Genomic DNA, 25,150 nt, shown 5'->3' with positions numbered 1-25,150 from the left:
TTGTATACCAATATCTGTAATGTCTTATCATTCTCAAAATTACAATATAGAGACATTTTATATTCAGTTACCGAAAGTAATTTTACAATTCCCTGATAGGCTCAAAAAATGTATATTTTCAGAAAGACGAGACATGTTTTCACAGTTTTGTTGAGACTGTCTGCTCTGCAAGATACTAATTGTATCCTTGCTGGGCAAGCCAAGCCTTGTGTGCTTTCTTCAGTACTGAGCATTGCACCATGGTGTAACTTCTGTTCCTCAAAAGAGGGGAGAGAGCTTAATGAGGATTGAGTGTCTATGGATGAGAATCAAGGGGAAGGACAACAAGCGGACATCCTGGTGGGGGTCTGTTACAGACCACCCAACCAGGATGAAGGAGCAGATGAAATATTTTGCAGGCAGCTGGGAGAAGTCTCCGGATCGCTAGCCCTTGTCCTTATGGGGGACTTCAACCTACCAGATGTCTGCTGGAAATGTAAAAAAGCAGAGAGGAAGCAGTCTAGGAGGCTCCTGGAGTGCATGGAAGACAGCTTCCTGACACCGCTGGTTAGTGAGCCTACCAGGGAAGGCACCCCACTGGATCTGTTGTTTGTAAATAGAGAAGGACTTGTGGGCAATGTGTCGGTTGGAGGTCGCCTTGGGCATAGTGACCATGAAATGATTAAGTTTTCTATTATTGGAGAAGTCAGAAGGGTCATCAGCAGAACTGCTACTTTGGACTTCTGAGAGGCAGACTTTGGTCTGTTTAGGAGTCTGGTTGGAAGAGTCTGAAGGACAAAGGAGTCCAGGAAGGCTGGTCTCTCTTCAAGAAGGTCGTCTTATAGGTGCAGGAACAGGCTGTGTCCATGTGCCAGAAGACAAGCTGGCAGGGAAGAAGGCTGGCCTGGCTGAATAGAGAGCTGTGCCTGGAGCTTAGAAATAAAAAGATAATTTATAAACTTTGGAAGGAGGGGAAGGCTACTCAAGGTGAATACAAAAATGTTGCGAAGTTAAGCAGGGAAAAAATTAGAAGGGCCAAAGCCCAACTAGAGCTGAGCCTAGCTACCACTGTAAAAGGCAAGAAGAAATGTTTCTATAAATATATCAGCAACAAAAGGAAGGCTAAGGAGAATCTCCATCCCCTGATGACTGCAGGAGGAAACATAGTGACAGAAGGTGAGGGAAAGGCTGAGGTACTAAATGCCTTCTTTGCCTCAGTCTTTAATAGTCAGAACAGTTGTATTCCAGGTACCCAGCCCCCTGAGCCAGAAGACAGGGATGGGGAGCAAAATGAAGCCCCAGTAATCCAAGGCAAAATGGTTAGTGACCTGCTACACCACTTTGACACCCACAAGTCTATGGGGCCAGATGGAATACATCCAGGGGTGCTGAGTGAGCTGGCAGAGGCAATCACTAAGCCACTTTCCATTAACCGTGGAGGTCCCAGTTGGCTGGAACTTGACAAACGTGATACCCATCTACAAGAAGGGTCAGAAGGAGATCTGGGGAACTACAGGCCTGTCAGTCTAACCTCAGTGCCTGGGAAGGTCATGGAGCAGATCATCCTGAGGGACATCTCGCGGCACATACGAGAAAAACAAGTGATCAGGCCCAGTCAGCATGGGTTTGTGAGAGACAGGTCCTGTTTGACCAACCTGATCTCCTTCTACGACAAGGTGACCTGTCTAGTAGATGAGGGAAAGGATGTGGATGTTGTGTACTTAGACTTCAGTAAAGCCTTTGGTGCCATATCCCACAGCATTCTCCTGGAGAAGCTGGCAGCTCATGGTCTGGATGGGTGTACTCTGTGATGGATGAAGAACTGGCTGGAGGACCAGGCCCAAAGAGTTGTGGTGAATGGAGCCAAATCCAGTTAGTGGCCGGTCACAAGTGGTGTTCCCCGGGGCTCAGTATTGGGGCCAGTTCTGTTTAATCTCTTTATCAATGATCTGGATGAGGGATTGAGTGCAGCCCTAGTAAGTTTGTAGACAACACCAAATTGGATGGGACTGTTCATCTGGGGGAGGGCAGGAAGGCCATATATGAGGATCTGGACTGGCTGGATCATTTTGCTGATGCCAATTGTATGAGGTTTAACAAGGCCAAGTGCTGGGTCCTGCACTTGAGTCACAACAACCCCAGGCAGCGCTATGGGCTCAGGGAAGAGTGGCTGGAAAGCTGCCTGGCAGAGAGGGATCTGGGGTGTTGCTTGACAGCTGGCTCAATATGAGCCAGCAGTGTGCCCAGGTGGCCAAAAAGGCCAACAGCATCCTGGCTTGTATCAGGAATAATGTGGCCAGCAGGACTAGAAAAGAGATCATGTCACTGTCCTTGGTGGTGGTGAGGCTGGTGATACTGTGTTCAGTTTTGGGCCCCTCAACGTAAGAAAGACATTGAGGTGCTGGAGCAGGTTGAGAGAAGGGCGATGCAGCTGGTGAAGGATCTGGAGCACAAGTCTTAAGAGGAACGGCTGAGTGAACTGGGGCTGTTCAGCCTGGAGAAAAGGAGGCTGAAGGGAGACTTTATTGCTGTCTACAACTACCTGAAAGGAGGTCGTAGCATGGAGGGCATTGGTCTCTTCTCCCAGGTAACAAGTGATAGGACAAGAGGAAACGGCCTCAAGTTGTGCCAGGGGAGGTTTAGATTGAATATTAGGAAAAAATGTCTTCATGGAAAGGGTTGTCAAACACTGGAACAGGCTGCCCAGGGAAGTGCTTGAGTCACCATCCCTGGTGGTTTTTAAAAGATGTGTAGGTGTGGCACTTAGGGACATGGTTTAGTGCTAGAGTTTGGTTATGATTGGACTTGATCCTGAGGGTCTCTTCCAACTGAAATTATTCTATTCTATGTGAAAAATAGATTATCTTTTTAGGAGATCTGGGGACATCTGGAAGTTAATAACATTTAAATCCCATACAGAGTCTGTCAGTGAAAGAATTTTTTTCCCCCTCTGATTGTCTGATTTGTTACATTTTAAATACATACGACAGAAAATTATTATCACAAAGTCATGTGTTTGCATATTTTTTTGTGATGCAGTGCTTTTTGAAAACATTAGGAAGCTATTGCTATCTCATATCTCCATCTCATTTTTCTTTGCTATTATTTTCAGTTCCAGCAATACTAGTACAAGAATGAGAATGAATTATACACAGTAAAAGAAAAAAGCATATATTTATTTTGGATCAACATCCTTGTGAGAAATCCTTAAGAAGTTTGGTTAATTCTTCATTCTCTATTTAGCGTGACAGTGATTTAACTTCGACTACACAGATTAGGCTACAGTCATACACTGTAAACAGGGATTAAGTCAGTGTAGTTACTTATAAGATTACTAACATGCTTTGGAGATTTTTAATTTTTTTATTTAATTGACAAATGATCATATTGTAAGTCAGTGGAGAAGGCAGCTGAGCATCACTTTAGGTATGTGTATTATTGCCTTAATGACAGAAATTGCAAGAGGAGAGGCTAACACTGCCATGTTGAAATATTTTTTATTTAAACTTCTATGTTTAACATCTAAAATTATCTATTATGAAGGTGAACTCTTCGCTGAGATACATGAATCATTTAGATTCAATAGTAACTACTTTTTAATCTCAACAGATATCTGAAAAGAGTGATTTTCAGCAGTTATTCCTGACCTGAATTTTCAAAGATTTACGTTATTGAAAGTAACCTAAACTGGATTTACTATTACAAATTTTAAATCCCAATATGAAGACCTGAAGAAACATTATGAATTTGAAGATAATGCAGATATAACCAACTCTGATATTTGGATCTCCTGATCCTAGGATAAATTATAAGGTCAAACTTGTTAAAGTTTACTGTAGAGAAATCTTCAGTATGACAAGTATTTTAATCTGACTTGTCCAGCCAAAGTGGGTTTGATTAATTGACAGAGACGTTTGATGCTGAGTGTGAACATCGTGAGTTTTGTTACATTAATATATATTTTCATTTTAAAAGTATTGAAGTAAGCAACCTAATGACCAATACCTTTCTTTTTTGGGGGGTGGTAATTTATGATGTAGTGAAATGCTATACATATATTTGCTAAAATTTCAAAACTTTAGCATTCTGTATTTGCATTGTGTTCAAATTACACAAATAGCCAGAATAGACATAAATGTAACCTGTCATAGCCAAAATTCTGTGGTGTTTTTTTCAAGTGTATCTGTCTTACCTGGGTTATCTGAAAACCAAGGAAATAAATGAATTATTCTTTCAATTTCCAGGACACTTAAGGCATTTAAAATAATTTTCATTCTATGAAAATACTTCCTCTTTGAAACAGGTAGTAGGAGGGAAGATGACTGAATCAGGTCGACTCTGCGCATTTATCACCAAAGTTAAAAAAGGAAGCTTAGCTGATACAGTGGGGCATCTTAGGCCAGGTATGTATGTATCTACTCTAGATCTATACTGCTTAGTTACTTTTCTAAACATGATAATAAACCAGTGAGTTTAATTAGATGTGAAAATATGTAAAGTAGGCATGATGAACTACTGCAGAAATCAACCTGATATTTAGTTACGAGATTATTGACATTATTGCTTTTGTGAAATATATAAATTCTCATATTGTTCAAGATCATATTTTAACATTTTAATTTGCATTTTTATACTCAAAATAATATTCCAGTGATGTTCTGCCCAGTTGCTTTGTGGTGCGTGTTTTATTTAGAGCAAAGCAAGCTAATATAAATGTGCCAAAAGAAGGAGCTCAGCTAAGAAACTGCTTCTATACTCACATGCAAACCACGGATTGCTAGATTGGAGAAGTTGCAAGAAATATAACTGTTAACATAAGAACCATCCGAACCTTAAATATTAAACTTGTAGAGGTAAATGGATCTCCAAAATAGTAAATTGATGAGATATGCTGTTTTAAAGAGCATGTTGTGGTTTCTTTAAAGTCAAAACTGCCAAAGCAAGTAAGAGCTATATCTAATTCAATAGTTGTCCTACTGATGATATGACTGTTTCATTGAACTTTACATATTTGAAGCTGAGCTGCAGAAAAGTTTTAGTCCTGAGGATTTTCCTCTATGAAGGACTCTACACTTGTTCTATATCACAGGTTTAACAATTTAGTAAACTGACAGTAGAATGGGTTAAATTATCATTTTAAGTTCAGTTCACAGAAGATATCCTAAGCAGAGTTGTATTACTGAAATTATAGGTGATGAAGTATTAGAATGGAATGGAAGGCTACTACAAGGAGCCACCTTTGAGGAGGTGTATAATATCATCTTAGAATCCAAGCCTGAGCCACAAGTGGAACTTGTAGTTTCAAGACCAATAGGGTAAGTAATTTCAGAAATATTTATATTAAATATGATGAAAATGTTGCTAAATTTCACTTCTAGGGCAGAGCATATCAAAGAGATGAATAAACATTGTAAAGAGTAAAACTATGTGCAAAATTCTGTAAAAGAAAAGCGTAGCTAGAATGAAAGATCATGCCAATAAGTAGAAAGAGCTGGTGTGAAATCCTGTATTGTCTGAGAGGGTCTCAGGCATTATCTGCTAATATGGTCAAAAATGGGTTCCCTTCTGTGGTAGTTTCATTAGTGATTCAGCCTATATTGGCCCTGAAACTGTGGTTAAACTCTATATTGTTGCAATTCTTGATTAATAACTTCACTCTTGATTTTTATTTCTCCATTTCCATTTTTATAAAATGTGCTGAAGGATGAGCTGGCAGGGGCAAAAAAACAGCCTGGTTGAACAGAGAGATTTGGCTGGAACTCAGGAAAGAAAAGAGAGTTTATGACTTCTGGAAAAAAAGGGCAGGAAACTGAGGAGGACTACAAGGATGTTGTGAGGTTATGCAGGGAGAAAATTAGATAGGCCAAAGCCCAACTAGAGCTGTATCTGGCTACTGACATAAAGGATAATAAAAGATGTTTCTATAAATACATTAGCAACAAAATGAGGACTAAGGAGAATCTCCATCTTTTATTGAATGTGGGAGGAAACACAGTGACAATGAATGAGGAAAAGGCTGAGGTACTAAATGACTTATTTGCTTCAGTCTTTAATGGTAAGACCATTTGCGGTCCAGGTACCCAGACCCCTGAGGTGAAAGACAGGGAGTAGAATGAAGACCCCATACTCCAAGGCAAAATGGTTAGTGACCTGCTACACCACTTAGACACACTCACAAGTCTATGGGTCTTGATGGGGTCCCCCCAAGGGTTCTGAGTGAGCTGCCAAAAGTGCTCACCAAGTGGCTTTCCATCATTATTCAGCAGACCTGGCTGCCAATTGTATCAATTTCAACAAGGCCACTTCTGTGTCCTGCACTTGAGTCACAATACCACCATACAATGCTACAGGCTTGGGGAAGAGTGGCTGGAAAGCTGTTCAGCCAAAAAGGACCTGGGGTTGATGGTCAACAGGTGGCTGAGTATGATCTGGCAGCATGCCCAGCTGGTCAAGAAAGCCAACAGCATCCTGGTTTGTATCAGAAATAGTGTGACTAGCAGGACGACGGAAGTGATCATCCCACTGTACATGACACTACTGAGGTCGGACCTCAAATCCTGCATTCAGTTTTGGGCCCCTCACTACGAGAAAGACATTGAGGTGCTGGAGAGAGTTCAGAGAAGGGCAACAAAGCTGGTGAAGGGTCTGGAGCACAAGTCTGATGAGGAGCAGCTGAGGGAACTGGGGCTGTTTAGCCTGGAGAAAGGGAGGCTGAGGGGAGACCTTATTGCTGTCTACAACTGCCTGAAAGGAGGTTGTAGCAGGTAGGGTGTTGGTCTCTTCTCCCAAGTAACAAGCAAATAGATTAAGAGTAAACAGCCTCGAGTTGTACTAGGGGAGGTTTAGATTGAATATTAGGAAAAAATGTCTTCATGGAAAAGGTTGTCAGGCATTGGAACAGGGTGCCCAGGGAAGTGGTGGGGTCACCCTTCCTGGAATTGTTTAAAGGGTGTGTAGATGTGGCTCTTAAGGACACAGTTTAGTGGTGGACTTGGCAGAGCTATGTTAACAGTTAGACTCAGTGATGTTAAAGGTCTTTCCCAACCTAAATGATTCTAAGATTCTATGATTCTGTATTCATATTTGTTCTATGAACTGATGATGAACTCTATTTACTGAGAATGAATAATGTAGAATTTTCCCCAAAATACAATAAGTTAATGACATAGTAAATATACTTTGGAAAGTCTCTAATCCACATTCTCATAATCTTAATCTATGAAATTTATTAAATTGGTTTTTGTTTTCTAATACAGACCATAGACCATATTTGAATGATTAGGTAGCACTAGTGCTTGTTTTTCTTAGGTGCTTTATATTGCCCACAGAATGATAGAATGGGTTGGGTTGGAAGGGACCTTAACAGTCATCAAGTTCTAACCCCCCTGCCATGGGCAGGGGCACCTTCCACTAGACCAGGTTGCTCAAAGCCCCATCCAGCCTCGCCTTGAACTCTTCCAGGGATGGAGCATCCAGAGCTTCTCTGGGCAGCCTGTGCCAGTGCCTCACCACCCTCATGGTGAAGAATTTCTTCCTTATATCTTATCTAAATCTACTTTCAGTTTAAAAACCAGTTTTCTTATCTTTCAGACTTACCCCTCAATATCTGAATTTAAATTTTTCTTGCATAGCAGTAGGATTTTTCGAGTTCCTTTTTTATATTAGACTTTTTATAGTAGAATATTTCATGTCTTCTTTTTCTTCCAAATTCCTACAGCCTACAGTCACATCCATCATTTTTTTGCTTTTCCATTGGAAGTTCCATAGTTGATCAGACCAGGGCTATGAAGAGGAGGATTCTTACCACTAAATTTGAAGAAGCATAGAGTTGTTAAGATTTTTTTCTTTTCCCATACTGAATTTATTATGATGTATATGACACAACTGCACAGGGTACTAGGTAACCTCATCTTACCACGTGGGGTTGCGTAATATGGTCTTCAAGATCCCTTCCAACCTGGGTTGTTCTATGGTTATATAATTAGAAATAATTATAAATAATATTTATCCCTTTATTTTGTATGAGGCACACAATTCATATAAGATGCCTTCATATGTAACAGCATGGGTAACACAACAACTAGAAAATAAGGAGTACTAAAAAAAATTCCAGAACCATGTAATGTGAAGATGGAATTTCAGCAAGGATAATTTCTTATGGGTTCAGCTCTACTAGGAAATTAATGTGTTTGACACATCAGGAACTTAATGTGTAGGAACTTAATTTGGTTTGACAATTTCAAATGAACTTGACAGCAACAAAACCTGCTTTATCTTTCAGTGAGATGAGTGGTTATCTCCTACATACATATTGAATCCCTTTAGGTTAAAGGCGGTATCATCTCCCTCATCTTTAAAAACCTTTGCATAACTTGGGAGTTGTAGATATAATAGTAATGCTAAGGGACAGACTACATTGCTAGCAGAAAATTGTCTTGGAAAAGGAGGTTTCAAATTCATTTAATACAGGCACAGTTTTTCTCAAACAGCACAAGTTTCAAGGAACTTCTCACATCTCGAAAATATTTGATTTTTTTGTCTCTTTCTGCATTCCCTTCTTTGTGTTAAACCTCCTGTATTTTTCCTAGGCTTTTATATTTACTGTTTGTTGTTTACCTTCCTTATCACCATGTCTTCTGTTGTATTACCACGTGCTCCAATTGCTGTCACTAGAGCAGCTCATCTGTAATTCCTGAAAGAAAGTGATGTAGGCTCTCAAGATGCCTTCTTGAGTATTAACTGCTTGCCACATAATCTGAAGAACTGAGCCAGATCAGGGCTAAAAAAGTTGTTCTGTGTACTTGATTCCCAATGTAGATGTAAAAGAGGGTTTTCACCTCCAAAACTGCAGTTACTAATCTAAATGAGTTTATAACTGAAGTCTCAGTGTTGAATACTTTCTGCAAGTTGGTAAGATTTTGCATTCTGGTTAGATGTAACTGGATTTTGACATTAACAATACAACTTCAGAAATGTTTTTGAGCTGATAAACTGAAATGCATTTTATCTTCTCAGTTTAGGAGATTTCTGGTCATAATCAAATGGACGATAGAAATTAATATCTTATGTTTACCCAAGGAAACATAACACTGTATATCTGTGTTCTGCCTCAGGGAATAAAGTTTCGATGTATTTTAAATCATTACATGTTCAGATTTACAAAATAACTGAAGCGATAATTATTTTGATTGAATAATTGATGCTCGCATGAAGGATTTCTCTCTTGCATTGAGGTGTACTTTAGTACTTTGAAACAGAGTCTCTTGATGGTCTTCGCACCCATGCACTAACTCATGCCAGAACTCTTCAGACAGTTACTAGCAATTAACTTAGTTGAGAAAGAGAACCTGTTGTCATATCCTGCTATAAAAACTGGAGATGACAAGTTAACCTGATAAAAGAAGATAAAATGGAAAGCTCCTTAAAGAAAAACAAAACAAAACAAAAACTATTTTGGCTTGCAATTTATCCCTTTTCCTATCTTAAAATAAAAATGAATGACCAAGTTGCTATTCTATGTAAGCTGTCTGTCTCATACAAAAGAACTCATCTGTTTTCTGCTTTCACAAAGAGTTGTTTTAAAATACATATTATTTTCATAGTTACTACTGGTTTGAATTTGGAAGGAATGACACATTATTCTACACAATCTGCCTGTAATGGAACATGAGGGAAAATTTTTTTACAAATGAAACACTGGTCCAGGTTGCCCAGAGAGGTGTTAGATGCCCCGTCCCTGGAGACATTCAAGGCCAGGCTGGGCGGGGCTCTGAGCAACCTGATCTAGTTGCAGATGTCCCTGCTCATTGCAGGGGGTTGGACTAGATGAGCTTTGAATGTTCCTTCCAACCCAAACTATTCTATGTTTCTATATCTTAAAATGTAAAGAGAGAGCTAAAAGTACTTCTGCTTCTCCATCTGTTTATCTCAGTGGGAGGTCCTTGTAAAAAATACAGTACTGTGAAATACTGTGATCTGTATGCTTTAGGAATATAAATGGTAGTGTTCAGAGCTTTCAAGTTTATTGTTTTAGCGATCTATAGAAAACATACTCGATCTATTAACAATGATACATATTTTTAAGGTTTTCTTCTCATGCTCATATGACAAATTTTTAAAATGACAGGTTCAGGAGTGTATTTCTATGTAAAGTAATAGGCCAGTATTGGCTCCTTTTATAAATTCTACAGGTATCAAAAATGCAATCTTAAATATTTATGTCTTCAATAGCTCTTGTAAGTTTCTGGCAAGTTTTGCTTGCTAACAACAGAGAGAGTGATTTTTTTTTTTTTTTTCTATAGTGGGAAGTTACACCAGTTGCCTTCTAATTAATTTGAATTATTGGTACTGTCCATCAATTCACTTGGAAAGATTCTTCCATCTGCTTAGTAAAGCTGTCTTTCTAGTGAGTCTTGAAAAATGTTTGGAAACTATTTACCAAAAAGGAATTAGATAAGTTTTTTTAAAAATATAGTACAAACTTTTTTTTTTTTTTTTTTTTTAATTGTATGAGACAGTAGATGTCCCTGAAAAGATTTTTAACTTCCATTCCTTAGGACATACCTGTGTGGTGGGTTGACATTGGCTGGCTGCCCTCCCCCTCTTCAGCAGGACAGGGGGAGAATATAAGACAGAAAAGCTCGTGGGTCAAGATAAGGATGGGGAAATCACTCAGCAATTACCATCATGGGCAAAACAGACTCCACTTGGAGAAGATTAATAATTAATAACAGAATGGGATAGAGAGAAACGTACAAAACAAAACTAAACCCACCTTCCCCTCATCTCCCTTCTTCCCAGGCTCAAGTGCTCTCCTTTGGTCCTGCCTCTTCTGCCTCCCACCCACCGAGTGGTGCAGGGGGATGGGGGTTGCGGTCAGTCCTTCTCCCCCTCCTTCTTCTCTGGTCTTGGTGTCTTCTGGGGCATTTCTCCCATGTTTTGTTTGTTTGTTTGTTTGTTTGTTTTTGTTTGTTCCCCCCTTCTCTATTACAGCTGCAGCACAGATTTTTTTATCCTTTCTCAAATACCTTATCACAGAGGCACCACCACCTGGGCTGAGGGTCCCAGCTGTGCCTCAGGGATGGGTCAGTTTGAGGTGGCTGGGACTGTCTGGAACCAGCTGTGCCTGGCGTGGTGCCCCATGGCCAGCACCTGGGCACCGACACCCGGTGCAGCCTGAAGAAAACAACCACACTCAAACACACAGAGTGATTTTAAATGTTGTTCTTGCCATGACTCAGAGCTGAAGCTCCATCTTGCTTGGTTTTGCTCAAATACCTCCGACATGAATTATTTAGCATATTTATAGTTTTTATTAGCATACAGTAATGTTTGCCCCTTATAGGAAGAATCTGTTCCTTTGCGGGGCAGGTGGGCATCATGAGGTGCTTAGTCATTGCAACCAAGTTCTTTAAAATTACAGAGCTGTACATACAATTTAACACAGGTGATGCAACATCTCATGTGTATGCAACTATGCAATGTTGCCAAATGAAGCTGCTCATCTTATTTAGTCATGGAAGAGGTAAGATTGTCCAAATTTGAGGTTGAAGGATGGTAAAGGACATATTGGGATAAGCATTCTTGACAGTCAAGTATGTTTGAGTGAGGGTTCAAAAAATTTAATGAATGTGTAATGTCATAATAAAGTACTTCTCACAGTTTTATTCTTCCATTAACTCTGAGATAGTTTTGTTTGTTTGTTTGTTTTTAAACTTATGGAATGCTTTTATTTGTAACTGTGCATCCTCTCTCCTGCATTCACCAATCCACTTGTTCTGTAGGTTTTGATTTACCACTGAAATTACTTATACCGGATAAAAGATAAATCTTCCCCATGGCTGAAGACAGCCAGCAGATCATCTGCCTTTCCTGAGGCATTAAGTGGTGGCTTGAGAAGTGTTATAGTGTAACTGAATTTTGAATATGCTTGTTAGACAAAGGATCAGCCTGTCTTAATTTTCCTGATTTCAGGGACATTCCCAGAATACCTGACAGCACGCATGCACAGCTGGAGTCCAGTAAGTTTCAATTGTGGGGTAGGAAAATCTTCTCTCTCTTTTATGTAAGCACAAATAAATCGAAAAATGTCATCTATAGTCAGTATAGCTCTCATCTCTTTGTCTGTATTTGTCTCAATATGTCACCTTACTGAATTATCTGTCTACCTTCGGTTAATAGTAAACTATCAAAGTCAGGATATTTTGATTTAGGCTTGACATTTGACTATAAGCTTAGACTATTTTTGATTGAAAAGTATCGTTCTAACTAATATACAATAACATTAATAGTAATTTTTAATTTCCTATTTTATTGTCTTGCATTTCAATTGTACCTTATAGACTCAAAATAGGGATCAAATGTTCTTTATTTGCAACCTGAGAGGCAGGTACTTTGAAATCAGAACACTTCTACTTTATTAGAATCACTCAGCACTCTTTAAATTGGCTAAACTGGTATTTCATGTGGGGAAAAATAACTTGTTCTTTGGCTTAGATCTGATAAGATGGATTTCAGCCTGGAGTTATTTTTTATCATTGCTTTAGAACGCCTTTATAACAGAAGCCATGAATAAATGCAGTGGCATAAACTTGATTATGATAATATGAAAAAATCCTCCAATAACTTTTCACTGATCAGCCAAGTCTTAAAATAAAATCCATTTAATGTTTTGTGAGATGTGTAATGTCTTTTGTATTTATAAAAGTACTTTACTTTTGCTTTATGTTTTATATGTCAAAACTTGTCCTCTGAGATTTTGCAGACCTTCAAAATTTGAAACAAAATGCACAAAAAATATTATGTGCATTTGATGTTTTTGTAAAAATCTAATTAAAAATTAGTCTGATTGTACAAAATAATAAGTGCCCTTCAGAAGACTGAATTCCTCTGACCACAGTAAAGTATTCACTCGACTATTTCAAAATATTGAGCCACCAACTTACTGACATAATTACAGTTGGAAATATCTGAATAAACTATTTTTCATTCTGTATGCTTCAGATGACATTTTGCAGCTCTGATAAACTTGGAAAGCTTTTAATTGCATCTGAGCACTGAAAGATTGAGTATAATTATTTGGTAATTACAAACAGATAAAAAAGGTATATTTATCACAACTTTATTGTATATTTGGTTATACTTGTACATTTTTTCTTTGAAGAACATTGTGAAATATCCATAAGTGCTACTATTTATAAAATATTTTCACTTATAATTACAGGTTCTAGTTCATTTGAATCTCAAAAAATGGACCGACCTTCTATTTCAGTGACTTCTCCTATGAGTCCTGGCATGTTAAGGGATGTTCCACAGTTCTTGTCTGGACAACTTTCAGTATGTAAATATTTCCTTAATATTAGTGTTGTACTTTTTGCAGCATATATAACTCTCACTGTAGGGCGCGAGCTACCTCTAACATAAATTTGTTGTTAAACTAGTTACATTGTTTTGTTAATGTTATATATCTCAGTGTAGGTAGGGCCATAGTTTCATAAGGACTGTCAATTTTATGTGCTTTTGGAAATTTTATATATATTTATCTGGTAAGCTGGACTGGTAGAATCAAATTTTCAGAAGGGCCTAATCCTGGGCTCCAGTTATGTCTGTGCTGTTGAGCGTATACACTTTTTCAACTGTTACATGTACAGTTGGTAGATTTTATTACCTGTGTGCTTGGACATTAAAATTGCTTATTTCTTTTGCACTACCTTTCATATATACCTTCCCCAGATATACCTTTGATTGTTTACTAATGTTGTGTTCTTTGTATCACTGTTTATTCAGTTTTGTTCTTCACTCTCATTGACAACAAAGTTCATTACCTGAATGTTTTCTTTAAAAGAGGGGTTTTTTTTTGTACTAAAACAAAGAACTTGAGTTTTATACACCTTTCTGTGTCATTTACAACTCCAAAGTGTGATTTTTCAAAAGTGCTCAGTTGTAGCCTGCTACACGTTGAAAAGGAGAGGAAAATGGAATGGAAAGAGTGAAAAACTGGTGTTAAACAAGTTTGAAAAGGTCACATTCATATTTCTTCCAAGGTGTTTATGTTATGTTATGAGTGTGCCATAAAAATATGCGTAAAATCTAAGCAGACTATAGGTCTCACAGAAATGGTTTATGGTGTTGGTAGAGGAGGGGAAGAAACATTTTTCTGTCTGTTCAGCAGCCATGTTGGCTCCATTTTGCAATGCATGAGACATTTGTTTTGCTCATCAGACCAGCCATCTACAATATACAATTTTTAATTATCTGTAATTGTTGCAGTTAACTACTTTGAAAGACTCAGTCCTTTGGATAAATGGAAAACTAGAAATCTTGACTGTAGAGTGTGGAATGCTTTGCACAAAATACAATACACAGGAACATGAACTGTCAAAATACACAGACCGAGGATTCTAAAAACCAGTTTAGTTTTAGAAGACAGCAAAAACTGTTGATAGTGGAAACAGGGTGGAAATAAATATCATTTGGCTGGATCTCATAAAAATGAGGCTGTTAAAAAGTTTTGGTTCCTAGCTCCCAGTGTGAAATTCAAGATCTAGAGTAAGCAGCTCACATATCCCATGCACAGACACTGTGGAATGATGATCCAAATAGGAGCCACAGTAATTACTTCCTCTCTTTCTCAGTTTCAGAAACAAAATCTTCAGGAGTTTAAAATTAGAATTTATTAGTAAAAATAAGTCTGTTGATTTTGTGCTTATTGGAGTCTGAAGTGAATAAGGATAGTATCAGGGATTGCAGGTATTTTCTGAGAATAACAGAATTCACAAGGTTATGTGTCTTAGAATGGCATAGAAACTGCAGTGTTCCTATTTTTAATTATTTTTATATGTTTCAGGAGATAAATGCCTTTATTTATAAGTTCATAGTATTTTTTCCATCTAAGGAAACCAAATAATGTCAGGAGACATTTAAAGATCTTTCCTACATTTTTCCTGTTTGTACTCCCTTATATACTGTATGCAATTATATACAATACTCCCTACTACACAATATCATGGTTTCCCTCAGAGAGCAGCTGATATCTGAGAATGCACAGCTCTGGTTGACTGACAGTTAAGTCAGAAATTATCAGTAACTCTCTAACTTAAAGTACCACTGTCTCAATGTGGACGCCTAAAATTGGTAGGCAGTTTGAAAATGTGGAGACCTATCTAACATCAGCAGCTAAAGAAAAATTGGAAATAGCTGTATTTCATGTTAACCAATTAATGGCTCAATCCAGCTCCTGCTGCCATTGGCTTAAGGCTTTGGGAGGTTCATGCTAAACCTTTCGCTTTGCGAGGAAGGGTGGCTGTCACAATGTCTGAAGATGGTGTGGATACATAGCAACATGGCACCTAGCAAGGCACATTGAGATGTCCAGACTAAAATACATTTTTAGAAAAAGATTATTGTAAAACTAGTAAACTGTTCTACAGGAACAGTTTTTTACAAAACAGCAAATATCTGTAGTTTCTTTTAAATCTGATATTTTAAGTTAATTTTGATTGATCACAAGGGGATTTTTTACTTTTCAGATTTGGGGTTTATATGTCTTGAAGGTAGTGCAATGAATAGATTTTCCTTCATGTTTGAAAATGTTGGTTTCTCATTTTATAACTTCGAAAAACTTTGAAACTTTGGAAGAATTAGTGAAAAAAAAACAAAAACTCTTTGTAGAGTTGGAGATGTTTTGAAAAATTAGAGTGGATATGAGATTTTTCTGATTTTGGACCTTTAGCAAAGGTGAAAGATTAGAGAAAAATTGAATTTAAAAAACTCTCCGCAAGTTCCAAAAAAATTTTTAGTTAGAACATGACAATACAGACAAGATTCAGTATTTGGGTTTTCCCTGTTTTTAATCAGCTCTTTTCTGACAGAACAGTTGATGGAACACTAATTCATTCCAAATAGCTGAGTAAGATGGCAATGGAAGGAAATACTAAGTTGTGAATATAATTGGGAATGTGCTCTTTATGGTGAGCACCCAGGCCGGAGAACAACTGCAGAGCCCTGGCAGTAGTTGGAGACAGGTTGCTCTTCTTTGCAGAAGTGTAGGGTCAGTTGACGTTGTGGGCAATGGCGGCTGAATTCAGACAGGTGTGATGAATGAGAGGGAACAGATAACAGGCAAGATTTCGAAAGTATTTTCTGTAGTTTCAGACAATGCCATATAGTCTTGTTGGGCTGTTGTTAGGGCAGCTGTAGTTAGTAGGCTGCGAAATACAAAAGTTGTGGGCAGAACTGGAGATACCTACAGCTCAGGTGGAGGTCTGAAGTATCTGAATAAATACTTGGGTATATACATCCTTATTCAGATAGTGCTACATATCCTTTTTATATTAATAGTGTTTTGGAATGTATTTCTTTATGTTCGGTACGGTTTTAGCCAGTTTAGCTGCAGTGATGCCTTTCTATCATTCAGGGATGTCTTTCTCTGTCCATTCAGTCTTCTGTGTTTTCCTCTGTATTGGCATTGGTCTGTGTACCTGTTTTCTGGTGTTGAGGTTGTTGAGGTTACAATGACACTCCAGAGCTGGCTAATAGGATTTCCTATGAAGCAAACCATCTCACATAGCAAGGGAATCTTCTTTCCTTTAATAATTATTCTACCCAAATACATAATTAATTGAACAAATTGCATGCAGTTAGAGGGAATTATTGTGTGTTATAATTTACTAACGTATATAAAAAATTCATCTGTATTCTGTGCCATTTATTCTATGGCATTTTTGATCCATGTTGTTCTTTCAGGGGAGTATCTGTTATTGCAATTATTGTTTATTATTATTTGCTTTGTCTGTTTCCTGGTTTTATGTTATTTTTCACTGATTTCTTTTTCTTTTAATATCATTTTGAAAAAGTTAATATTTGTGTATTGGTGCTCTTAATTGCTGCATTCTGGCTACTTTTTTGATACTGTATGACAAGTATTACTTGGAATGATTTTGCAGTAGTTAGATTAAGAGACTGATAATGTGACTAGAAGACCGTGTAAATGGATACAGGTATAAAATTATAACATCATTTTTTTTTGTACTGGTGGAAATTCTAGCAGAAAAGGAATGTATTTTATAAAATTATTTCCTTGTGCAGCTGAACTACAGAATCACTTCAATAGATTTTACATACATATTGATTTTATAAAGCAATAAAAATACAGTATATTAATTATAGTTGTAATATCTCTGACATAAAAGAAAGTTGACATTGTACATTGTCAAGGACATAGTATGTCAGCATATTGGGGTGATAAGGTCAAGTATGAGACATGCTCCACTCCCCTCTTCCACCCTTTCCTTTTCCCCTTTCTTTTCTCCCCTTTCTACCTCTACACGAATAAATTACTGTTGCTCTAGTGCCAAAATCTGGGAAGTTTGAGGTAGTGCACACAATGTGCTTATTGCCCTCCATTTTCCAAGGCACAATATGGCAGCTGCGGATCCTCAGTGAATGGTGGGAGATATTCAGCCCTATTATGATTGCAATATTCTGGTTTATCTGTGTTTCTTTTGTAATATGGAGCAGAAGCAAACTGAAGAGCTACTTTTATTGTATGTGAGTAGGTCACATTCTGGCACCTACACATGGTGCTATGCAGTACTGCCTGGGCAGAGTGGGGGCAGCTGCTGCACCTCACAGAGCACAGGAACACATCAGACAAAACCTGTGATCCAGACTGTCACATTTTCTTATATAACCTCTTGCTTTGGTGTGAGAACAGATTACTTCACACATTTTATGGAACAGATTTCTCCAGCACATGTGCATGCCAAATAAGCAAGGAGGGTGGCAGCAGCATCATCACACCCCCTGTCTCCATACTTTGGGTACATTTCCTGTGGAAGTGAATACTGAGTAGTAGCTTCTTTCCATCACTTCGAAACAGACCAATAATCTCAGGAAAACTGGGCAGGGAGATAAAGATGATTCAAATCTTGTCAGATTGCTGTAGTTGTTGTGACCTACTCCCATGCTCCTCTTCCCCCATTCACTGGTCCTCTGAGCTCTCAATAAGTGCTCCTGTTCATGTCCATTCCCAGTACTCGTACCCTCTCTGTGCCACTCCAGTAGCTGTTGCCCTAAGCTGAAGATGGAGAGTGGTTGGTTGGAGTTTGTAGTTAGTCCAGCAACTTAGGAATGTTGCCTGTACTGGTGTAGTCTTGATGTAGCCACTGGAAGCCACAAGGCTGTATGTGGTCTGAAGTGTTACCTCACAAAAATATGAGTTATAAATGCATCTCTGTGTGCGATGCAACTACTGAGTTTGCTAAATGCTCTAGTTCTGATTTCATGCAAGGGTTTTCCGTGTGTACCATTTGTCATTTCTGTCATGATTGACAGAGAATTTAAATACATTGATCATACCTTCCCCCATGTAATGCTATTACTGGATAGCACTAAGTTCCTTTTTGAAGTGTTTAGGCTTTTTTTTGCAGAAATGCCTCTTAGAGTTGCAGAAAAGAGAAAACCTTTTACTTCACTTGTTTTACTCTAGAAAGCAACCAAGCTGTCAGTGTGTGAACTGTACTTGTGTCTGTTTTTGAATATGCATCTACAATCTTCCTGAAAGAGATGATCAAACTGAACTTATGTTTCCTACCCCACTTTTAAATCACACTTTGCTGACCTGCTCCTTTTGTTAATGTTATTTCTAAATCTATTGTGAATGTTATCTGTATACCTGTAAAGTGAAATCCTTGCTCCTGGGGAATCAGTGCCAAAATTCCTACTGACTTCCCGGAGGCCAGAATTTCCATCACAGGGTTTTGATATGATTTGGTAACAGATTTGCAGATTTAATTTATGCATTGCATTAAAATACTTAGTGTTAGACAGATACGTTGTTGGTGTAAAGCTGTGTTTAAAGTAATAGTTGTGTGTCTTTGTTTTTACTTTCGGTCTTTTAGTTTCCAGCGTGTTGTCCTTTTTGGTTTTGTTTTATTGCTTTTTCTTTAATTTTGCTTACCAGAGCCAAAGCCTTAGTAGAAGAACAACGCCTTTTGTTCCTAGGGTTCAGGTAAAGACTTCGTCTGCCTGACAGAAACTAAAGTTGTGTTTTTTTTCTTTCGTTTGTTATGGAAAATGCATAGTAGGAAAACGTTACATTATAGTCCGTTTTCCCATGTTTTAGTGTGTTGCTTTAAACCATATTAACAAGTTTCATGTCATCTCATGAGAAGCTTGTAAAATTCTGCATGGGGGTTAAAATATTAAATTAAAATTTAAAGAGACAACTAGTTTTTTGTTTGCTGTTTACCCAATATTAAACTCATACAGGTTTCAATAGTGATGGTGGCTATACATCTCACAAACAAAATGTGCTTACCGTTTAAGCAATAAATAATTTTGTGCTTGAGGTCATTATATAAAGATGATGTCTCTTTAAATCATTCATTATCATTACTTAACACATCCTTTTTTGCATTTTCCAAGTAATAGTAGCTCCTTGAGTGCAAGACAGGCAAAAAATTTGTACCTTGTTTAAAGAAACAAATTTCTTGTGTATGAAACTTGATTCTTGCATTCTAAAAGTACCTTGAAATAACCAAAACTCTATTTAAATAAAAAGGAATTCTCCCATTGTGTTACTGAATTTATTTAGCTTTGGTATTCTGTTTAGGTACAAGTTGTTTGCCTTTTTTCATTAGGAAACTCCTAAGGTACCGTAAATTTATGCAAAAGTAGGTTTTACTAATATGTTATAATGCTTATCTTACTTTGCTGCATGTTTTTCTATTTAAAAATAGAATACTATCTGCTTTTCTTACAAAATATTTTTATAGAGATGTTAATCTTTTGTGTGGGAGCTGTATAAATGTTTCTCTTGTTTGATCAGTTGCTCAAAGGATATAAAGGGTGATCTAAATGATCAGAATGAGATGACGAAATTTCATATTGAAATGTAAAAAGATCATATATATATATATACTTATAAAGGAATTATAAATAAGACTGTGGGAAGTGGTTTGTCTATGACTCATATTTGATAAAGCACAATTTTTTTCACTATATATTATTTCCCAAAAGTAGTCCTTGCAACTGCTTAAATGTAAATACAAAAGAAAAAAATCTAAGAAAAAAAATTAGATTAAAAATGTAATGTCTTGATAGTATTGTTTTAGGTTAACATATTATTATGTGCTACTGACATAAACTGGCTTTGTATTAAAAATTTAAAACATCCTTTAGCATGATTAAGAAAATTAGCTTATGCTCATAGTAATGAAATCAAAGAGGGGTACAAATTTAGTCACAAGTTGTTAAGTACTTCATAAAGGTAAATGTTGTATATGACATAAGTAGTTTTTTAATATTTATTTTCTTTTTAGATATCTGCAAAATAAATTAAGAAATTATGTGACAATTGATTGATAAATTTGAAAAGGAAACATCTGCCTGAAACCTGCATGTTTCATGAACTACTGTAATGTAGAAGTAACATGTAGTAGTTCCTTATTTAAATATTACATAAAATAATGAAATAGGCGTAGATTTGTGAGTTCTACTTAGAGTAATGTCATCTAATGAAAAAAAATATTAATTTGATCAAATGACTATGGAGCCATTGAAGAAAATAAAATAAATGTAATGCTTGATAGAGAATATCCAGCAAGAGGTGAAAGTCCATGATGCTTACTCTATCACCTCTGGGTGGATTATTTTTGATATCGTAGATAAGAATTGTCTTTAGCACCATTTTTGTTTCTGCACAATGTCTGTGGAGTCATTGTGGACCTCTCTAACAGTTATTTGCCGAGCTCAGTAACAATCAAAGCTAAATAAATTTGTGACAAGAGTCAAACTTAGGACCTTGGCAACAACTTTACAAGTGGACTGAAAGAAAAAGTACCTCATCTGGCCACTTTTAGCAGGGATGGTATATAGTTTAAAATTGTTGAATTTAAGTTTAATGCAGACTGCAGAGAATGGAAATTCTCCAGAAATCTTTAAACAAGGGTATTAGAAGCAGTTCTGCAGCAGTGCACAACTCTGGTTACTTTTTGGCATGAGAAACTAGTCAACTCAGTGCTCTGAGCTGTTGTTTTTAGTTGTCAGGAAGTATAAATTACATTGTGGGCTGTCGTACAGCTGTGTCTGTAGAATTCTCTACAAGAATGAGGATCTCCTAACATTTCTGTTTATACCTATTTGTTTAATTGCTCTCAGCAGCATCTTTATTCTTGCTTGCATCTTCTTTACTTGTTAGTCTGAAACTGATCCTGGTGATAAATGTGCCACACTCTGGCACAAGTTCCTCTTCCACACTTCACTCCATGTTGTTCCATTCATTTTCTAGCTCTTGTATCACTGAATGATTTTAAAACTGCAATTATTATTTTATAAATTTTTTTCCCTACCATACATGTTCTCCTGAACTTTCACTAATTCAGTTAGCATACCAGCAATTTTGTAACTTGCAGAGTGCAGCTTTGCAATATCTTTGTAGGGAATGATCTGCTCTTTAATTTGTGTTTTCCATGCAATATCTCGTTTACATGGTGGAACCTCCTTTTTGGAATTGCCACAAAACCACTGTTTTTTTCTGACTTCAAAAATTTCAGACATCCTTTTTGCTTTAATACAAATCAGTATATTTGATCATGTATAAAAATATATGCATGCGTTTATTTGGCATTATTGAAATCAAGATTAAGCCACTAAAAAGAAATTTTTTAAAGAAATCTAGATTAAGGCAGGCTGAAACCTCCATAATTTTCTGGCCTTCATATCCTAGAAACTCTTCAATTTGACAGCCTTTTCTTGTATTTTTTTCCAGCATATCAGACAGCAGCTGAATCAGACAGCAATAACAGTTTGGTTTAGCAACCCTCAGTAGTCAGGAAGCTCGCCTCAGCTATGCTGAAGACTTGACCACCTCAAGGCAGTTTCTGCATCTACATAAACTTAAGTCCAAATAAAACAATTGCTGTAAGCATTTTTTTTAATAAGCAGATCTTTTTTTCTTCTGCAATGACAGATCCTGCTGGTGCATCTCTTCTTTCAGAATAATGCAAAAAAGAAAGAAAAGTGGTATCTCAGTTTCAAAATATTACACAAATAAACAGCAATGTAGGTTACATGAAGAATTATAAACAGAAGAACAAAATTGCCTGGCCAGCACTTTCTCCTACCCAGTGGTGCTTGAGTGGCCTGTGGTGGTAGAAATCAAGCTGCAGGGCAAGTGATTTCTCCCATTGGCAAAAGCTTTATCTCTTTTCCATGAAATTCATGAAATAACCCTTATAAAACAAATAAAGAAACAAAATGTAGCATAGAAAGAAAAAATATTCTCTGTTTTTAAAAGTCACTTAAGTTGTCACTTAGGATATGCTGTGCCTGTATGTGCTGCACACAAAATGGCATTAGAATTGCATTGTGAAGCAAACAGTCAAGTATTCATGAGACAGGAATATAAGAAGTGACAATAATAATATTATCTATATTTTCTTAACTGATTTCCCTTATGCGTATGTATTAGAATATGGGTCCTAATTACATAATTACTTCTTTTCTAGAACTCTGACCCCAGTCAGAGCTCTGAATAAAATTTCTAGTTAAGATGAGATCTGAAAGAAAAAGGATGAAATCTAGTAAAAAGAATTTATGTGCTTAATTTATATAACTCAACTTATGCTAACTTCCAGGAAGTCTGAGGTGCCTTGGGGAGGCTCTTAGACTTGTACAGTTGAAGGAAAGAACTAAATACTTCAATATATGTGACCTCAATTCACAGTGTGAATTGTAAGGTTGTCATATGCAGGGACAGGAGTTGGACTCGATGATCCTTGTGTGTCCCTTCCAACTCAGGACGTTCTATGATTCTATGATCTGCAATGCGTGATCCAGACCAAATAAAGGACACATATCCCCCTTATCTCTGTTTGGAACTTGGGCTACTCCAGAGGGTGAGTCAATTCTCCAGAGGCAGGTGGCATCTTCTGAGGCTACAGAGGACCAAACAGGAATACATGATACCTGCATCCTCACTTCTCAGAATGCAACACCAGCTTTCAAGTACTGTTGTATGGGTAGATGGCTCATTCCAGAAACAGGACATCTGTGGTTTAAGCCCTGTTTAGACTGAAGAGACTGAACCTGTCTCTCAGAAGAGGGCTTTTATCCTGGACCTATTGCACATTCCTTTCTTCTCTGGAATATGAAGTCTTATCTGAAGCTGAGGTACTGTGTGGCTGTGTGATAGCAAAGAAAGCTTAATTGTAGTGTAGCAGATTCCAGACCTGCTACCCAGAACATGTCTTGATATTGTGTTAGACTACTATTGGTAAGAAACCCACAAAGAATCTTATGGAACTGTGACCAGACCCTCATCTCTGTTGCCCTTGATGACTAACTTCATCACATGACTGCAGAAGAGTTCTTGTTTCTTGTGCTCTGCATGGCAGGTATTCTAACCTGGCAGGCTTTCTCAAGGAGTCCTGCAGATGAACCACTCTGTGGATGACAGACCATCTCACGCTTTCAGGATGTATTGAATTAAATACCTGTTTGCCTGAATGTAGGTTATACTGGAAGTTTAGTAAAGAATTAGGTGCACATCTGCCTAGGGAAAGAAAGTATTACAAACGTGTGTGGCAAATAAGTTTCCAGGACCTCAACAGTAAGTGGAAAGATCTTTGGAAAGCATTCAAGTTGGATCACATTCTAAGTGAATTTTGGGTGCCTACATCCTAAATTTTCTAGGTAAACAAAGTCCTATTCAACACGTTTTTTTGAAGGTGTAAGCCTCCACATTAGCAACAGCCAGCAAGGTTTTCCTGTGGTGTAATTTATATAAGTTTAGCTTTCACTTCCCTTCACTGAGATCAGAATTGCATCACTGAAGTTTCTTAGAGTGTCTTTAAGAGTGTCATTCCTGTATGTGTAAATAACTGCTGAATGGAGGGTTTGTAGATTCTGCTCTGTTAGTCAGCTACTTAAATCTTTCAGTGCTGAGCATAAGACCTGTACGTTTCTGTGGGGTTTTCACCCTATGGACTGAATAATTCAATGTTCTTCACTTTTTGGTGTTAGGAATCTTTTCTTCATACAACTCAACAAAGTTATAAATGAAAAATAAAAAAACCTCATCAACTTTTTTGTTATAGGTGTGCTATCCTGTGTTTATTTCACAACGTAAAATATACAGAATATTCTATAGGTGTGGTAGGATTGTTCTGCATTTATTGGTTAGGAATGGAGAAGCTATGATAAGAGTCTGAGACAATCGGTTTCTATCCAGGCATAATACACACCTCAGTTCCAGTGCTTTACTTAGCACTCCAAATCAAGCTCCAGGGTCTCATGCCAGTCTCTCAGACAATGAAGAACATGCAATTAGTAAATACCTTTTGAAATATTTTAAGGGATCCACCCATTGATACACAAGAGCTCTGGTAAAGGAGAAGGGATGGAATCCCATCCTCCTGGCCTGCCTCTGGCTGTCTTAAATGGCTATCCTTTCTCTCCTTGTGAATAGAAAATACAAGGTTCTTCTTGGAAAATACCATACCATCTGAATATTGTCATAATAATTATGCACAGGAGAGTCAGAATTAGATCAGTCCTATTCTAATTCTTATTTTTCATGTTCCGTGTGCTAGTCTAACTCCTTGTTTCTCATTTTCCTTTCTAATTTCCTGCCTTGACTTCTTGACAGATTTTCTTTCATTCCATTCTCTCTGTGCAACATGTTCAGAATGGCTTTTTTTTTTTTGTCACTGCATTCCATTTCTGTCATTCAGTCTGTTTTTGTCCCTCTTCCATGGTCCCTGACATTAGTGACTCCGTTCTTCATGTGTTTCACCAAGAAGCATCCTGTATCCTTAACTTTCCCAGTAATTCTAAAGCAGTTTTTGATTTGTCCCTTCTTCCTTCTTCTATAACCCCATGAGAATCCAATCCTATCCTTCCCTCTGTGGGGTTCTTTGTCCATTCTCTCACTCCCAGTTTCTTCCCTTCTCTTTGCATCCAAGTCAAATGACATCTGGGGTTATAAGGGTCTGTGCTATATATTGGAGTGCTAGCAGTATGAACATAGGAAAGAGAGCCTTTTGGTGGTAATTCTACCTCCTGACCTTTCCTGTAACAAGCCAAATTACAGGGAATTACAGGGAAAATATGCCTGTTATGTACAAGGTTTTCCAAATATTTTCAGAGCATTAAGAGAAAAGCAGAAGTT

General features: G+C 37.4%; 1 protein-coding gene across 29 annotated transcripts in view; it reads left to right on the top strand.

The window, feature by feature from the left end:
• Positions 1 to 25,150, top strand: part of RIMS2 (regulating synaptic membrane exocytosis 2) — a gene marked incomplete at its 5' end in the record, with an annotated part of 471,635 nt that overhangs the window by 246,945 nt on the left and 199,540 nt on the right. For 19 of the 29 annotated variants that reach the window (XM_082045213.1, XM_082045206.1, XM_082045215.1 and 16 more), the window contains 4 exons: positions 4,287 to 4,382; positions 5,171 to 5,294; positions 11,953 to 11,999; positions 13,202 to 13,314. In XM_082045213.1, the coding sequence (XP_081901339.1) occupies positions 4,287 to 4,382; positions 5,171 to 5,294; positions 11,953 to 11,999; positions 13,202 to 13,314 (380 nt within the window). Of the gene's footprint in view, positions 1 to 4,286; positions 4,383 to 5,170; positions 5,295 to 11,952; positions 12,000 to 13,201; positions 13,315 to 18,940; positions 18,989 to 25,150 lie in introns of all 29 variants that reach the window. The other 10 variants (XM_082045230.1, XM_082045210.1, XM_082045232.1 and 7 more) reach the window with 1 other exon arrangement.

Source organism: Streptopelia decaocto, assembly GCF_964273445.1.
Source record: "Streptopelia decaocto genome assembly, chromosome: 2".
Taxonomy (NCBI): Eukaryota; Metazoa; Chordata; class Aves; order Columbiformes; family Columbidae; genus Streptopelia; species Streptopelia decaocto.
Note: the sequence above shows the minus strand (reverse complement) of the source record. Positions and strands in the feature narration are given on the sequence as shown.